The sequence below is a fragment of the Salmo salar genome, chromosome 15 (assembly GCF_965601325.2).
Source record: "Salmo salar chromosome 15, fSalSal1, whole genome shotgun sequence".
Lineage (NCBI taxonomy): Eukaryota > Metazoa > Chordata > Actinopteri > Salmoniformes > Salmonidae > Salmo > Salmo salar.
The window spans coordinates 96,906,772-96,925,624 of record NC_138305.1 but is presented as its reverse complement, the minus strand read 5'-3'; the positions used below and the strand labels follow the sequence as shown (position 1 = coordinate 96,925,624).

Here is an 18,853-nt window from a genome sequence, read left to right as displayed (position 1 = left end):
ATAATCAAGTAGCAAACCCATAGAAAGAATCACAGAAAATAATTGAAAACGACTTTAATGACAAAATGTAATGCAACTGATAATTGACAAGCTATATACAGTACATTTCAGTTCTGTTCGCAACAAAATAAAAAAAAAACATAACATCACTGTAAATAACACAATTTATACAGCCACATTTCCAAATCGTTCAGAACGCTTCTGTTTCTTTGCCTGTGGGAAAAAATTCAACCATTTAAAAAAAAAAAAAATCTTTACGGTATTAAGTATCAAAGAAATTGTATAATACCTGTATTGATTCAATACAGAATGTGAAAACATACCTCAACGTCAGGTGTAACAGCAGCGAGGATCCCAAATCTTTCTTTCCGCTTCTTCAGCTTTTCATCTTCCTCAACCTGTAACACACAAGCATTTTGCTACACCCACAATTACATCTGCTAACTGTGTATGTGACCAATAAAATTTGATTTGACATATGGTCTTAAATATGTAACATGGAGGTGGCTTAATCAGAAATGCTGGAGTGTAATAATCCCAAGGTTTCAATTGAGCATTTCTTTCAGGATGCCCTGTAGTCTAATACACACACCATACAGTTCATTAGGTACACCACTCCATTCGCGAAAATGGATCGCCCCTACAGACAGTGCGTTACGTGGCTGTGGCTTGTTATATAAAGCAGGCAGAGGCATTCAGTTACTGTTCGATAGAACGTTAGACTTGTCAAAAGGAGTGACCTAAGCAACTGAGTGTGGTATACTCTACGGTGCCAGGTGCGCCGGATCCAGTATCTCAAAAACTTCCGCACTCCTGGGCTTTTCATGCACGACGGTGTCTAGGGTTTACCAAGAATGGTGCAGCAAACAAAAACATCTGGTCAGCGGCACTCCTGTGGGTGAAAACAACTTGTTGAGGAGGTCAAAGGAGAATGGCAAGAATCGTGCAAGCTAACAGGCGGGCCACAAACTGGCAAATAACCGCGCAGTACAACAGTGGTGTGCAGAACGGCATCTCGGAACACACAACTCATCAATCCTTGTCACAGATGGGCTATTGCAGCAGACGATCACACCAGGATCCATTCCTACCAGCTAAAAACAAGAAGTGGCTTCAGTGGGCACGCGATCACAAAGACTGGACAATTTGGAGTGGAAAAAGGAGTGGAAAAACATTGCCTGGAACATGACAGCGAATTCAGTTTACTTGAGTGGCCTGTACAGTCCCCAGACCTCAACCCAATAGAACATCTTTGGGATGAGATGGAACAGGCTGTCCGAAGCATGAATGTACCTCAGTCCAATCTGCAGCAACTGCGTGATGCTATCACATTAGCATGGACTAACATCCCTGTGGAATGTTTGACACTTTTTAGAAAGCCCTGAACAATTCAGGCTGTTCTGGAGGCAAAGGGGGGTCCAAGGCAGTACTAGATAGGTGTACCTAATAAGCTGTCCAGGGAGGATAGAAGCTGCCCTATCCCTAGGCTCTCACCTTCTTGGAAACTGAAGAAACGTTCCCGCCAAATCGCTCTGCTCGCTTTTTTAGCTGTTCAACGCTGACCGCCTACACAGAACACAGAGGGAGATAGATGTTTGATTAAATCTTCTGGGTCACTTATGGTTACATTATTTAAATGAGGGGAGGTCACATATTTGGATTACTCACAGTGGATTTATTCACAGTAACACCTTTAATAGAGAGAAACACTTATTAAAACCAGAGTGCAAATGCAGGAGAAAACATTATCATTACTTGTGATAATGAGGTTGTTCAACACTTGTTTATAAACTGACTGCAGGTTATGGTTCTTGGGAAAAAAATGATATTAAAACCACACATGAGAACTGTGAAAATGACTGGAAGATTCACACTGACCTGGGGTGGAAGTTGGAGGTGCAGTAGCGGGCAAACCAAACCTGAACACAATGCATATTTAATCAAATCAAAGTTTGTCACGTGCGCCGAATACAACAGGTGTAGTAGGCCTTACAGTGAAATGCTTACTTACAGGCTCTAACTAATAGTGCAAAAAAGGTATTAGGTGAACAATAGGTAAGTAAAGAAATAAAACAACAGTAAAAAGACAGGCTATATACAGTAACGAGGCTATAAAAGTAGTGAGGCTACATACAGACACCGGTTAGTCAGGCTGATTGACGTAGTATGTACATGTAGATATGGTGCAGATAGCCCTGGTTAGCCAATGTGCGGGAGCACTGGTTGGTCGGCCCAATTGAGGTAGTATGTACATGAATGTATAGTTAGTGACTATGCATATATGATAAACAGAGAGTAGCAGAAGCGTAAAACGGGGGGGGGGGGGGTTGGGCACACAATGCAAATTGTCAATATAGGTTAATAGATATACCCAATCAATAGTGTGGGGAATATTTGTGGGATACTGACCGGGCAGCACGTATTGCCTTCTTGCCATCAGCTGACGCAGGGACATTGAAGCGTTCTGCTCTCTTCTGTACCCTCTGGTAAAACAGGACAAAAAAATAATAATTATAAGGTTAGCACACCACCATTGCATTGAAGACTTGTCATGACTAGTGAGAGTGCAGCAAGCATCATATTACCTCATCCACAGACGTTGGGGGTGTGATTTTTACCACTTTCTTTTCAGCCGTCCTGAAACGCATTAAAATCACATGATTAACATATTTCAATTAGGGACATCAGATCATCAGGAAAATGGAAAAAATGTCACTCTTCAATGTGTGTTCACATAAAAGGAAAAACTTACTCCTCAGACACTATGGGTTTCTTGTCATTATCCTCAGTGATGGCATCCTCTTTTGTGAGGTCCTACATGTTCGAATGCATAGAGCATCGTCAAGAAATGCACCTACGATTTTACATATATTTTCCTAGCAGATATTTCACAAAAGCAATTGCAGCATGTACAAAGTGACTTTATACTGTATGATCAAAATCATACTGGACACGGTGGAATCCATCTAATCCATACATGAAGTGCCATTGCTGCTATAGTGGTTTAAAACCAGGCTTACCTCTGGCTCGTCTCCCAGAACATCATCTTCATTTAGGCCCATGTCATCCTCTGTTTAGAATGAAAATCAGGCTTATGATTCACCTTAGCACTTTGTAGACTTTTCACCATATTGCTCACAACTTAAATATAAAATGGTTTCAAGGGGTGGGGGCTAGTAGAAGTTGATTTGGAATTCAGCAAGTTACACTTTCATAGGCCAATTCAAATCATCAAGTTTGCAGATGGCAACAGCCTGATTACCAAAAATGACGAGACAACCCATAGGAAGGAGGTGAGGGCCTTGGCGGAGTGGTGCTAGGAAAATAACCTCAACAAAACGAAGGAGCTGATCGTGGCGTCAGGAGAGAGCAGAGGGAGCACGCACCCATCCACATCGATGGGGCCGCAGTGGAGAAGGTGAAAAGCTTAAAGTTCCTCAACATACACACCACTGACAATCTGAAAAGGTCTACCCACACAGACGGTGTGGTGAACAAGGCGCAACAGGAGGTTGAAGAAATCTGGCCCCTAAGACTATCACATTTTTACCAATGCACCATTGAGAGCATCTTGTCAGGCTGTATCATTGCCTACATTTTGTCAGGTTGTATCATTGCCCGGTACGGCAACTGCACCATCCACAACCGCAGGGCTATCCAGAGTGTGGCGCGGTCAGCCCAACATATCACACTGCCTGCCCTTCAGGATACCTACAGCACCCAGAGTCACAGCAAGGCCAAGAACATAATCAAGGACCTCAGCCAAATGAGCCACGGACTGTTCACCCTGCTATCATCCAGAAGGCGAGGTCAGTACAGGTGCATCCAAACTGGGACCAAGAGACTGAAAAAAAACAGCTTCTAGCTCAAGAAAATCAGACTTAAATAGCCATCACTAGCCGGCCTCCACCCAGTATCCTGCCCTGAACTTAGTCACTAGTCGGCTATCACCCGGTTACTCATCCTGGCACCTTAGAGGCTGATGCCCCATGTACATAGACATGGAACACTGGTCACTTTAATAAATGTTTAATACCGTTTTCCCCATTTCATATGTATATCCTGTATTCTAGTCAAGGCCATGCTATTCAACTATTGCTGTACATATACTATTCTATTCACGTATTCTTCAGATATACATGTTATATCCACACTGTCCATAATGTCTATACATCACACACACACTCAACTCCAACATGGCTCATCCTAATATTTCCATATTTCATAATTCCACTTATACTTTTAGATTTGTGTGTTGTTAGATATTACTGCACTGTTGGAGCTAGGAACACAAGCATTCCGCTACATCCACAATAACATCTGCTAAACGTGTATGCGACCAATACAATTTTATTTGATATCAGCTGATGTATAAAGGGCTGTATAAATACATTTTGATTGATTGGAAACAGCACCGGGCTTTATTAGAGTATGGGAACCTGGCCCCATGTGTATTTAGTCCATCCATTATTGCATGCTCACCATGTTCCTCCAGATAAGCCTGTAGTCGTGTGATCAGTTCCACTTTGTTGCCCTTCACATCCAGACCCCTGGTTTCACACTCGTGCTTCAGTTCAGCAAGCTGTGGGAGGTCAGACATGAGTGTAGATTACTGGTTAGATTACATTTGAGATGATTTCCCACTAAATGGCAATTTTTGCAATTCAAATGTTACTGCCCAACAGCGAAGTTTGGCCTATTCTCAAGCACATCCTGTACAATTTCATTCATTCACTTATAGTCGCGCATGCGCTGATGTCAGTTGCCAACTTCACAGCAGTTGCAAAGCAAACTTTGGCCCTCGTTGAATAACAAAACCAACCCAACCCAATACACGCGTGGATATCTCAAACCTCAAAATGCCTTGTTAGCTAGCTACACCGTGCAGCAAGCATGGACTATTTCCGTCCTGTCCGCTAGCATCTGCTAGCTAGCTACGACTCTTTGTGTCCGAAGATCCTCAGCGTGCTAGATCATGATTTACAAAGTAAAGATAGCTAACAACATACAATACCTAATTTCCACAAAATATAATACCGGTATTAGACGTTTCAAACAAAGCTAAAACGGGTTAACAACCTTTAGTTTCTGGAGCTCCACAACTTCAGCCATCTTGCTTTGTTGTAGTGGTAGGTCGTTCGCGAACGAACGACTCTTTCTGAACGGCTCTTTTTCGTGACCGTCGGGAACCGAATTGCAGCTGTGAAAGAGCCGTTAATTTGGCTCCCAGATTTGCATAGCCAACTGTTATTGCTTTTTGGAACCCAGAATCCAGACCTAGATTATCTGCTGACAAATTATACAAATATTCACTGAAGATGGTAATTGCTCAGTGCAGGAACAATCTAGTGAGGAGCCTCAGTCTGGGTCGCGCTAATTTTTTCAGTGCATTACATTTTTTTTCTCAATTTGTTTTTGCAAGCCATCTAATAACCTGGTCAGGTAAAAATGTATTTGAACTCAAATTTCACGATCTGGTAGGAAACCTTTTATGATTTAAATAATATATTGACAATTTTATCATGGTTTTAGGTCAATTTCTAAGAACTACTGAACGAAAAGCCCGTTGGGAGCAAAAGTAACTGCTCCGTAGGTGAATGGAGCCAAATGATACCGGTCACCGAAAAGACTCGAATGCCCTTTACTACTTGGATGATTAGATGCGGAATCTGTTTCTTCCATCAGAAATCGACCCGTCTGCTTCTTCAGTAAAATCCCAACCGCTTTGAGTTGGTACATTGCTATCATACATCTTTTTTTGTTTTTGTGTGTAAATTCGGTGTAACTTTAGTAATTTGCTTTGACACAATGAAAAGTATAGCCCAGTTTTTCATGTAAAATATCTTTATTGATAGGCCTAAGTCGTTCATTATATACATTGATACTTACTTTTTTTATCAAACCGATTTAGAAGGGGGAAATTAAACAATTTGACTCCAATACATGCGATATAATCAATGGAATTTCGGATATGCCAATGCGTTGCGTCACAGATGGTACAGTATTCTAACTACATTATGATGCAAATGTATTGACAAATAATCATGTTCAGAGGCATGTTGCTCTTTCCTGTCATGCTGTGCAATGGAGAACGATGTTTCTAAAAGTAGTCAGGTAAACACTTTTGCTTTCACCTTTGCATTTTGCTAAACTTGTAAACAATTGTCTAGCCTAAGTATTATGTAATTGAAAAGGTAAAATAGGCGGTTGTGTACTCCAATAATATGAAGTCTGAACATAAACTGTAGGACTATGTGAATCAAGCCTAATTGCCGCCATCAAAGTGTACAAGTCCCATGGTCTGAACTGAGCTACAAAGGACTACAAAGTGAACTATTCTTGTGTGATGAGTAACCTTGCCTGAAATTTGTGTTATCTGCCAGAGTTAATAATGCCTAGATTTAAGCTCAGTGGGCTAACACAGTCTTGTGACATGCAAATTGACCTCGGTTCAAACCCAGTCAGTCTCATGGTTGATGCTAGGCGGTATCCTTGGGACAGCCTATGGATCCGACCCCTGGCAACAACCCTCTGGCCAACACACACAGTGAGGGAGTTCTATTACACTGGCCTGGGTTGAACCGGGCAATGGCCAGTCACATAATTGGGTGAAAGCAGAGAGGAAGGAGCACCCTTCTTAATCAAACAGTAATCTGCGCAAGTCGGTCATGTTGTCAACAAGGCAGCATGGTGCATCTTCCAGAAACACATCTCTTTTGCATAAAATAGATGTTTGAATTTTCAAACTAGTTTTCATTGGGAAGGCAGATAAAGCGTTTTTATCAAAGCAATCACTTTTGCATGTGAAAACACATAATCCTACTCATCACTCCATGAGCTTAATAATTACGTCACTTTTGTTTTGAGCCGACTTCGCCTTCGGCCAGAGCGAGGCACCTGGCTCACCCACAGGAGGCGGTGAGGTTCCAAAACGAATGCAATCACTTTTCACCAAGTTCAAACTCCTCCCACCGAGGTAACCCGGGCCACATAAACTAACCCCCTCAGTCTTGTGGCGTGGATATGATCTGGGTTCAAACACAGTCAGTCTCATTGGTGCCATTGGACCTTGATCGCACAGTTGATGTCTATCAGCTGCTGGGGTGTTGTGAGAGGAGGTCAAGGGAGGGATGAAGTGTAGCGGTGGTTCCATGAACAGAATAACCTTGCCTAAATCTTGAGCTAGAGCCTAGGCATTCGCTCAGCAGTGGGCTAACACAGTCTTGTGGCATGCAGATGACTCCAGTTCAAACTCAGACACAGTGGCGTGTATTCATAGATGCCAAGGGAAGCCAGGCTTTCCCAAATATTTGACCAATAAAAATATAAAATAATTTCTCTTTTGTCTCTGTGTTATCATAATTATCTGTAAATTCGCAAGTGGCTGAATCTGATTGATTCTGATTTTTTTGTGTGATTTAATTTTTTTGCCAATCAGCATTGAGCTGAGCTCAACTGTGGGTTGTCCTGGTGCAGCAAAATGCCCCCCAAGGGTGGATTTGGCTTCACACCAATCAAATCACATCCTGAGCAAAACATCATCATTGTCAGAAAAAGGTGTTGATTTCTAGTCTTCTTGTGTTGATGTCTTGCAGTAGCTAGTTTGCTAAATCGGCCCTTTCCTAAGCCATGGATGGAGATGGGGATTTGGACTTGAGGTGATGGAGATAGGGATTTGGACTTGAGGTTTTGACTTAATTCTCTGTACAGGCCAATGATTATAACGGCAATTCTGATCTAACCATAAATTCATGCCACTGGCCTGAGACGATTGAAGTTCAATATGTAGCCTAGTAGACTCACATTAACTAGCTAGCTAACATAGCTGGTTCATTGTTGCCCATGCGAGGAAGTTAGGACAGCACAAATTTTAGCTAGGTAGCCTATGAAAACATAAACTAAAAGCGTGGGTTTGAATCTTGAAGCATGGATTCCGATTGGTCAGACCAGCATTGAATAGACCTTAGCACGGGTACTTCCTTTTTGAGTTTCTGCCTATAGGAAGGGAGGACCAAAATGAAGTCGTGATCAGATTTGCCGAAGGAAGGGCGGGGGAGGGCCTTGTAGGCATTTCGAAAAGTTGAGTAGCAGTGGTCCAATGTTTTACCAGCGCGAGTACTACAGTCAATGTATTGGTAGAACTTCGATAGCATTTTCCTCAAATTTGCTTTGTTAAAATCCACCGCTACAATAAATGCGGCCTCAGGATATGTGGTTTCCAGTTTGCATAAAGTCCAGTGTTGTTCTTTGAGGGCTGTCGTGGTATCTGCTTGAGGGGGAATATTGACCACAGTCAATGTGTTGGTAGAACTTCAGTAACGTTTTCCTCATTTGCTTTGTTAAAATCCACAGCTACAATAAATGCGGCCTTAGGATATGGGGTTTTCCAGTTTTAATAAAGTCAAGTGTAGTTCTTTCAGGGCCGTTGTGGTATAGGCTTGAGGGGGAATATACACGGCTGTGACTATAACCAAAGAAAATTATCTTGGGAGGTAATACGGTCGGCATTGGATTGTGATGTATTCTAGGTTGGGTGAACAAAAGGACTTGAGTTTCTGTATGTTATATCAATCACACCATGAGTGGTTAATCATGAAACATACACCCCCGCCTTTCTTCTTCCCGGAGAGTTCTTTATTCCTGTCTGCGTGATGTACTGAGAACCCAGATGGCTATATGGACGGGGACAGTATATCCCGAGAGAGCCATGTTTCCGTGAAACAGACTGTCACAATGCCTGATGTCTCTCTGGAAGGAGATCCTCGCCCTGAGCTCGTCTACTTTATTATCCAGAGACTGGACATTAGTAAGTAATATACTCGGAAGCGGTGGATGGTGTGCATGCCTCCACAGTCGGACTAGAAGTCCACTCCAAATACCTCTTCTCCGCCGGGAGTGTTTTGGAGCAGCCTCTGGAATAAGTGAAATTGCCCAGGGGGGGTATGAACAAAGGATCCAATTCCGGAAAGTGAGGTACCGCCGTTCTGATATCCAAAAGTTCTTTCCGGCTGCATCTAATAACACAAAACATTTTCTGGGCTAATGTAAGAAATAACACACAAAAAAAATACTGCAAAGTTGCCTAGGAGCTAGAAGCAGAGCTGCCATATCTGTCGGCGCCATCTGTTCTGTTCTTGGGAGCTAGCCAACAACACAGCTAACACAATAACTTCAAACTGAAGCTGGAAAGACTGCAAACTACCTGCACATAGTTTCATTTGACCTTTTTTCAGTTGACATTTCTTTGTATATATCCATAAAAATCATGCCAGCTGATTCATGATTTTGACTGGCTGAGAAACACTGTCTGCCTCTCTCTCGTCCCAACACCCGACCCCTACACGTTCATTACTATGGGACAGTTGGAGATCAAATTTGAATATTGAAACAATGTTGCAAATGTCGGAGAGACAGACAGCAAGGTTTATACAAATCTCTGCTGTTGAAAACTAAATGTTAGTCTAAAAGAAATGTTAAATAATGTCTAGATACTTTTTACAGTGGAGATCAAGTTTGTAACTTCCCTGCCTGGACTGACGAGACAGTGGATTGCGCAGTCAGATGGAACAGAGTAAATAGGCATTTTAACATCATAGATTTAGCCGGTGGTAACTTGTGGAATAGACACCGGCTGGAATTCGCTTTAAACCAATCAGCATTCAGGATTAGATCCAGCCGTTGTATAAAGAGGAAATTTCACAACATAGGTTGTAATATGGCTTTTTTACTGTCTTGGCTTCTCCAGTGGTTTTACACATGCACCGCTACTTGTCAGACACAGGTCACATAATTAGAATCTCTATGGCAACAATAGCCTGGGCCCAGATCTGTATGTGCTCTTGTCAACTTCATTGCTCTCATAGCTAAGCCAAACATCATATTTGGCATAACAGTGAGTGGCAGGGAGTTGATATAAAAAACTAATATACTGGCACTCAGGCTATGGCCACAGTAGTTCATTGGGCGTCAACCTATGATGACATATCAGGCTCGCCGCCATGTCATAATGGTCGGATGAACTATCACAGGTGAGTTTGTAAGAAATACATTATTGCTATGTTGCTGTTTTCAGGAGAAGACCTCAAAGCCCCTGTGTCAGATACCCTCGCGACCAGAGAAGCAAACTCGTCCACTGAAAGGGAAGCCTCCTCAGATCATGATAGAAACAAAGCCGTCAGTGAGCAGCAGATTGCCTGCCATGACAAAGCTTCCGGTCCTACCTGGGGTCGCCTTTAAATTTTTTAGAGCCAGCCTGGGTAAAAAGGTAAGCAGAACATATATTTAACAGGATACAGTATAACATTTTTTTAAAGAACATGCATAGAATAGAATGGTGCAGTAGAATGGTGCAGTAGAATGGAAGAAGGGTCCAGTAGAATGGTGCAGTAGAATGGAAGAAGGGTCCAGTAGAATGGTGCAGTAGAATGGAAGAAGGGTCCAGTAGAATGGTGCAGTAGAATGGAAGAAGGGTCCAGTAGAATGGTGCAGTAGAATAGAAGAAGGGTCCAGTAGGATGGTGCAGTAGAATGGAAGAAGGGTCCAGTAGAATGGTGCAGTAGAATAGAAGGGTCCAGTAGAATGGTGCAGTAGAATGGAAGAAGGGTCCAGTAGAATGGTGCAGTAGAATGGAAGAAGGGTCCAGTAGAATGGAAGAAGGGTCCAGTAGAATGGTGCAGTAGAATGGAAGAAGGGTCCAGTAGAATGGTGCAGTAGAATGGAAGAAGGGTCCAGTAGAATGGAAGAAGGGTCCAGTAGAATAGAAGAAGGGTCCAGTAGGATGGTGCAGTAGAATGGAAGAAGGGTCCAGTAGAATAGAAGGGTCCAGTAGAATGGTGCAGTAGAATAGAAGAAGGGTCCAGTAGAATTGAAGAAGGATCTAGTAGAAAGGTGCAGTAGAATGTTTATTTTTATTTGTTTATATCCTTGTTCCTTCAGTTGTATCAGCCTACATCTGATTTCAACCTCAGTGACCCAAACTGTCACATTATGAGGCCGACGTATAACAGTTTGCATGACCCAAACCTCAATGAATACTACCATCAGAAGGAAATGCATGAGAAGTTAAAGAAGCGAAACTTCATCACTAAAGAGGACAACGTAAGTTTGAAGTTAATATTGTTGTTTCTGAACAGTGTAGTGGAAGACTGTAAGCTTTACCGATCGTTAACTCCAGGAGTATTATAGCAGGAAACATTTTGATTCTCTCTCTTCTCAAGGTTGTATGCTCATTAAAGGAGTATAACACATACAAACATTACCTGGATACGGTCAAGACTGACCATCATAAAACTTACAGCAAAAAGTTGGTATGTGGGCAGTATGACTGTGTACTTAAATGTGAACTTCTGTGAAGATCACACGTTATTTTCACGAGAAAATGTGAAATGATCACTCATCACTCTAAAAACAATGTTACTGTAACATGTAATTTATTAGGTAGATAAGTGTTTAAAATGTAAAAAAATTGTATTTATCCTATTTAAGAAGGAACAGATACTGAGAATGGTTCAGTTGCAAGAGGAAGGCCATATACCTAAGGATGTTACCCTGGAAGGTATGATAGAGTACTTACTGAATAAAGAAGCACAGAACGTGAAGCATCTGCAGTCAACCATTGGTTCCAGGTAGGCAAGAAGTGCATGAGGTAATAAAGTAGAGTTATATAGGCCTACTCTGTGTTGGCAATGTCATGACTCATCTGTTTAATGTATTGATAGGGACGGGGTACAGAAATATGGCCTGCAAACTGCATTGTATGACCAAGAGAGAGAGTTTAAAGAGGATTGGGTTTCTAAGGAGCGATCCAGGCTGAAACTCATTGAAAAGGATGTGAGGCACGATGTGAACAAGGCCAAGTATATGAAAGAGGCCAAAGAAAAGCGCATCAGAAAGGTACAAATGTCACACTTTCATCATACTTCACAAAACTACCCACAATTATTTTCAAGTTTGAATAAATCATGAAAATGAAGAAATCATTTTACCTCAACTTTTGTGGGTGCTAAGTTGCTATTTTTGGACTCTGTGTTCTTCACAGAAAATGTGCATTATGGAACAAAAACAGGCTATTCAGTTGAGGATAATGGAAGAGGAATTGAAAAACCTCCAGGAGTCTGAGAAGTTGAGAGAGGCCTCTATCAAACCAAATAAGCTGCTGGAAGAAATATTTGAAAAACCAGGTAAGATTTCATTTGAATTCATCACACAGTTAAGCAATGTTTAAATGAATATGCCAAATGCAACTTACAAGGAGCAGTTGAATGTGTTGTGCTGTATATCATCGCGTATTTTGTATTTTTTTAAATGTATTATAGCATGTGCTCAGCCTGCTCTCAAACCTGCTCACTCCAAAACTGTAAAGAAAACAGTTTCTCTGTCAGGTAAGTACATTTCCTTACTAAGGAACCATCATTTCATTACGAAATATCTTTCAGAGTATGTTCATAGCCAGTGAATGCTAAATTAAATCAAATGTTAATATTTTGTGTGTGTTATTAATAGAGAAATCTAAGGAAAAGCCAGCCATGCTACAGAGGAGACCAAGCCTTGCACCACTCCAGAGGAGACCATGCCTGGATGGTCTGGCACCGCTGAAGGGTTTCCAAGAACCTGTTTTGAGGATCTTCAAAGCCATCGAGGGACAAAGCATCCCAGACAGAGCTCAGCTGAAATCTGTCATCCTCGACCACTTAGGCTCCAAGCTTGTCAGGAAGCAGCTGGCGGAGTCAATCAGGGATGAGGTCAAACTGACGATTCCAGGGTCTAAACCAGCGGCACCAAGGGCTCTGAGTGCCAGAATCGCTTACGATGTGTTGAAGTGCGTCTCTCGAGCGGCCAATCCTCGCAATGAACCTGCCTGCAGACTCCGTGGGGGAAACACAATCAAACCCAATGCTCAAGCAGATGATCCAGAACCAGAGGAGCGGATGGCCAACGGAGAAGACATAAACACCTATGTGACAACGTTGATCACTGACGTTCTGGAGGAAGTTCAGGAGCAGGTTATCGTTATGATCCAAGAAGACTCCCCTACCCAATTCAGAGTTGTCTCTGCAAAGGCCAGCCAAACAGCCATTGATGTGGTAAGCAATGTTTTGGAAGACATTAGACACTTATTAAATGAGGAAAACATTGAAGAGCTTGCATTAAACTGTGATGCTGAAGAAGGCACCTCAGGCATATCAAACAGTCAGCCACCTGCAATGACTGCATTAAAAAAGGCAGACAACGAGAACCGCCCAGATTCCTGTTCAAAACTAGAAGGTGTCGCCTGTGACCTTATTAGCACTGCATATGACAGCCTCCTATTCGAGCTGGCTTTTCCTGAGCTTCAGGGTGAAAGAGATGAACAACCAAGCAACTCAAGGGCTATCAGAAGTGACATACAAATCTCTTTTGTAGAAAAAGCTCCTTCCCTGACTCTGGAAATACTTCCCTCGGAGCCAGTGATCTCATCTTTATCCTACTCTCCCGGTTATGGAATGGTGTTTTCATCTGACCCTTCAGAGGTTGCAGAAAACAACAGTAAGACAAGCAGCTCAGAGGCCTCTGCAGCTGCATCAACCTCGTCCCAGGAGACGGATACCACAACCACTGTGGAATGCAAAGAAGAAAGAGTAGAGAATGGTAACACCAGTGAAACAGACAACGCCCTTTCTGTCCCCTCAGTCAATACTGAAGAAGTTGTTTCAAAGCCTATTCTCTTGCACAAGGTGAAGAAAGAAAACGCAGCCACCAGAAGCGCTTCTCTTCCCAACCTGTATGGACTTGTTGTGGATGCAGTTATGGACCACTTCAGCACAGAACCCTTCAAAGACAGACTGGCCCGATCAATGAAGAATGAGGTGAGACGCACCCTTTCTATGCCTGAATGTGGATTGTTGAACCTTCAAATTGATAATTACTTTGAGAGGAAAATGCTACAGGATATGCTGAAGGAAGTATCCCGACAGTGCGGAGGAACAAGCTCTAGCACCATGGCTGAAGAGCCTACAGATGAAGAAGAGATCTATAGACTAGAATCTGCTGCAGCGCAACTGATACAGAAAGTTTTCCAGGAGGTCAAGACAAATTTTGTTGTCAAGATCAAGAAGGGTTCTCCCAAGAGATGTCTATCCCCAAAAGTAAGCCAATATATTAATATGTTGTATGTACTGTGTAATGTTGTATGCAACATTTATATGTGCTGTGTGATGCCATGACACTTTTCCTACAAGGGAGGTCATGTACACTGAGTATACTAAACATTAGGAACACCTTCCTAATCTAATATTGAGGGGTGTCGAAAGCGTTCCACAGGGATGCTGGCCCATGTTGACTCCAATGCTTCCCACAGTTGTGTCAAGTTGGCTGGATGTCCATTGGGTTGTGGACTATTCTTGGAACTGTTGAGCGCGAAAAACCTAGGAGCGTTGCAGTTCTTGACACAAACGGTGTGCCTGGCACCTACTACTATACCCCGTTCAAAGGCAATTAAATGTTTTGTCTTGCCCATTCACCATCTAAATGGCACACACAATGGTCCCAGTGCTTAAAAATCCTTCTTTAACCTGTCTCCTCCCCTTCATCTACACTGATTTGAAGTGGAATTAACAGGTGATATCAATAAGGGATCATAGCTTTCACCTGGATTCACCTAGTCTGTATATGTCATAGAAAGAGCAGGTGTTCTTAATGTATTTGTGTTGATTTTTATCTGTGTTGATGGTGATCTGATTGATTGTTGATGGGGATGCTTCTATTTGCAACACCAAGATAAATTCCTAGTATCATTTGTTTTGTGGTGGAAAAAGGACCCAATTGTCATATTTGAGTAAAAGTAAAGATACCTTAATAGAAAATGACTCAAGTAAAAATGAGTCACCCAGTAAGATACTACTTAAGTAAAAGTCTAAATGTATTTGGTTTTAAATATATCTAAGAATCAAAAGTAAAAGTATAAATCATTTCAAATTCCTTCCTTATATTAAGCAAACCAGACAGCACAATATTTTTGTAATTTTAATTTACAGATAGCCAGGAGCACACTCCAACACTCAGACATAATTTACAAATGAAGCATGTGTATTTAGTGAGTCTACCAGGGCTGTTCTCTTGATAAGTGTGTGAATTGGACTATTTTCCTGTCCTGCTAAGCATTCAAAATGTAATGAGTACTTTTGGGGAACAGGGAAAATATATGGAGTAAAAAGTACTTTATTTTCATGAGGAATGTAGTGAAGTAAAAGTAAAAGTTGTCAAAAATACATAAATAGTAAAGTACAGATACCCAAATAAACTACTGAAGTAGTACTTTAAAGTATTTTTACTTAAGTACTTTACCCCACTGCATTTGTTTCATGGCGATAAAGTATTCTGATTCTATCTCCAAAGGTAAGCCGAACAGCCATCAATGCTGTGAGAAGTCTTCTGGGTGACATGGAGACAACTGTGATGGCCAGTGTTCCATGTTCTTGTACTACTTCCAGAGCAGATACGGAAGGAATGCTCTCTGAGGCAACAGGCGAGCACCCAGCGAAATCAATGGCCTCTGCAAAAGTTGAGTTGATCGCTGATGATTTAGTGGAAGATGCCATCGATATGTGTAGTGAAATGATTTTAGATGACCAGCCACTAGCCCTACTACATGACGATCCTGAAGAAGGTCCATCAAATGTTGTTGTTTCTGGACCAATTCAGAGCAGCCTGTCTGGATCTGATGAACGCCACACCAAATCACAGGTCCCTGCAGTAAAGATTGAAGACCATGAGGTAAAGCCAATTTTGATCCAAGACACAGCGCTCATATCTCCAGATGAGAAGAATACTGATGAAAAAAGAGTCATTAGAGTAAGTAATGTCTTTGACTCATCCCCTAGAAGGAAAGCTCACCAGGCCACCAGAAGCACCTCTTTTCCTAACCTTTATGTCACCCTTGTGGATGGAGTTCTGGACCAAATGAGCACAGAACCTTTCAAAGAAATCGTGGCCCAATCTGTGAGGAATGAGGTAAGACGTTCTGTCTCTTTGCCTCAATTTGGATCGGTGAACCTCAAAAGCGAGGACTGCTTGAAGAAAGACATTATTGAGGATATGTTGAAAAGTGTATCCAGAAAACTCAGTAAAGACCAGGCCTGTCAGTTGACCGGGAAAGCCAGTGAGACCATGAATGCCAATGTAGATGCCATTTCACTTACCCCCAAACTACAGTCTACTGCCAAAGACCTACTCATCAAAGTTCTGGAGCAGGTCAAGACTATAATAATCAATATGATTAGACAAGATTCTCCCAACAGGGCGATTTCCCCCAGGGCAAGCCAGACTGCCATCAATGCTGTCAGCAACATTTTGGGTGCTATGGGAACCTCTCTCATGGCAAGCAACACACCATTTGTTCCTGATGTGGCTGGACTCCAGCCTGACCTAGATGATGTAGCATCTTACTCAACTGAAGCTTTTGAGGGATATCCAGGGATCTGGAAGTCATCCCTGAAGATAAAATATATTGCCTCAGGCCTCATGGACACTGTCTGTGATGACCTACTGGATGAGGATGGTTTCCTCAGACGGAGCGCTGGTGCAATATCCTCACAGGAAGATCTTGATCTTCAGAAGGTAATTACTTCAAAACCAGCATCCCCAGTCAATTGCATGCCTGTCACAAGATGCCTGTCATCCTACCCTGATGCTTTGAAGAATCCTGAAGACATTGAAAATGCTACTCACCTCAGGAGAAGCCTTGACTCTCTCTCCGTAATTGGTGTGCCTACTTCAACCTCAAAGGAAGTTTCATATGGCACAGAATTGAAACTGACCCAGTTGCAAAATGATGTCTCTGCATCATCCTCACTTTATGCCATGAGCTCATTGGAGTTTACCTCCAGTGGATCTGATATCCCTATTGACGAAGAGGCCCAAAGGATTTCCTCCACAGACGAAGAAGACAGTCTGTCCAAATCCCTCCTGACCTCTTCCAAATCAGTCTTCAATGTCTCTGGCCTCGTCCCTACTCCTCCAGAGGGAAAGCCAAAGGTGAGGCTGCCATGGCGCCCAGTGCTACGCCTTAGGAAGGTTCCAGAGCAGCCCCCCAACAAGATGCACATTTACACAGTTTACAGGGATGCTTTTCATTTCCCAACTGAGACAATGCGATCGACCAGTCCATCATCATCCGAGGGAGACTTCTCAACTCCAGAGTCCCAGAGGCCAAGGTAAGACTGTCTTTCTCATAGTCCTAATCTGAAAAGCTTTTTAACACCTAGCCCACTGTTGATATTTGAACAGCCTTGATTCTAAATGTTTTTATTTTTGTAGAGCTTTCGTAGAGCTTTGAGAACTCTGTTATGAAAAGCGCTGCACAAATTAAATGTATTTTTTTTTATTTATTAAGAGCGGTGGACAGCTCAGACAAGGAGTCTATCTTTAATATAGACTCATCCAAAAGACTCGTCGCAGAGATAATGCTGTCTGTTCGGGAGGACCTTGTTGAGGCAAAGCAGAGCGAATTGGCCGCACATCTGGCTGCGCTGTCGTCTGACAATGAGATACTCAGCACTTTGGCTCAGAGTGGGACACCCCGCGCCGATTCACGAACTGCCTCCAACACCTCTCCTCACAGCGAGAGTGATAACTGAAGAGAGATTCACATGTTTACTTGGACATACATGATAGAAGCATTTGCTTATATTATTTTGAATCGAATTGAGCTATTAAAGAATGCATGTATTTTCTAAAAAAGACATAAGCTTTTATTTACACTGTGTAGTTTTTCTTAGATGTAAGTGTTAAGTTAAGAATATTAAATTGAAAGAGGAGAGAGTAATTATATATCTTTGCTCTGAATGGTGACATTGTTTAAACGGTCTCAAAATTTGACCATAAAATATGAATACACATTTTTTTTTTACACTGACTTTTATGGTTCTAGCGGGAGGAGAGGACAAAGCTGGATGAATTTAGGAGTCACAAGCACCCCAGTAATCCTTATTAACTTTACATTCCTGCTATTTTTCCTGCCTGTAAGCAGTCTCTCTTAACAGCATTGTGTGACCTATTGTTCTATTGACACAGAAACGCTTCACTAATCAGTACAACTTCCTCTGTATTCCAGTTATTATACCTCAGATTGTTGAATTTATGCATCAAGAGTATTGTGGTATTTTATTCACTGTTTATTCTGGCAAGATTTGATCATTATTGCTCAGATTGTCAGAATATTTGAATACTGAATAGCCTCATTAGAATAGAGCTGCAACTATTTGAGGGTAAATCCCAGAATCATTAGGACTACTTTGGGACATATTGAGTCCAGATTGGCCTAAATGCAATGGGTCAGGTGGTATTTTAAAATGGCTATTCACTTATTAGCACGAGTTTTCACATGTGACACTGTAATCGCCAATGATTTATATATAGGCTACACTAGATGACTAATAAGGCATTGTGAAAAGTATTTTGGAAGCAATAGAAATGCATATATTAATGACTACATTTGTTTGTGACACGTTTATCATATTACATACACCTTAATGCATACTTTTAAATTATATTATGTGAGCTAAAGATACAAAATCATTTTTTCCCTGAAGTATAATTTTAAGAGATTACTGAAGTCCATGTCCCCACTACAGAATACTTAAATACATGTAATTTTGTCATTGAAACATTTAATTGAAATACTGTAGAATTCCATTCATTCCTATGGAGGAATGCTTCTACTGGGGAGTACCAATATGGCAGACCGGTGTTTTCAAAGCCTCTCAATAGCCAATACATAGCATTACCAATCCAGGGTTTATATACATCACTGGTAATTACCCAATTTTAATAAAAGCTAGTAACATTCTCAACACTCTAGCAGTTTCACTAGACTTCT

General features: G+C 41.8%; 1 protein-coding gene across 3 annotated transcripts; it reads right to left on the bottom strand.

Annotated features, from left to right (window-relative positions):
- Positions 1-39: 39 nt before the first annotated feature.
- LOC106572599 (SAP domain-containing ribonucleoprotein) lies at positions 40-5,383 on the bottom strand. Of its 3 annotated transcripts, none has more exons than XM_014146929.2 (11): positions 5,080-5,383; positions 4,483-4,582; positions 3,021-3,070; positions 2,753-2,814; positions 2,586-2,637; positions 2,410-2,483; positions 1,879-1,919; positions 1,669-1,691; positions 1,495-1,566; positions 324-419; positions 40-213 (listed from the first exon to the last, which is right to left on the bottom strand). In XM_014146929.2, the coding sequence occupies exons 1-11, from the start codon at positions 5,110-5,112 to the stop codon at positions 166-168; spliced, it is 651 nt and encodes a 216-aa protein (XP_014002404.1). In that variant the 5' UTR covers positions 5,113-5,383; the 3' UTR covers positions 40-165. The 3 variants fall into 3 exon arrangements, with proteins under 3 accessions (XP_014002404.1, XP_014002405.1, XP_014002406.1); XM_014146930.2 differs by having other exon boundaries at positions 324-398; XM_014146931.3 differs by lacking the exons at positions 40-213; positions 324-419 and adding an exon at positions 430-892.
- Between the last annotated feature and the right edge of the window lie 13,470 nt (positions 5,384-18,853).

Excerpts from the sequence above, each read along its gene's own strand:
- LOC106572599 (XM_014146929.2), bottom strand. The coding sequence starts at position 5,112 with ATGGCTGAAGTTGTGGAGCTCCAGAAACTAAAG. Across the intron at positions 3,071-4,482 it reads GGCTTATCTGGAGGAACATG|AGGATGACATGGGCCTAAAT; the intron begins GTGAGCATGCAA and ends CATTCTAAACAG. Across the intron at positions 2,638-2,752 it reads AAACCCATAGTGTCTGAGGA|GACGGCTGAAAAGAAAGTGG; the intron begins GTAAGTTTTTCC and ends AATGCGTTTCAG.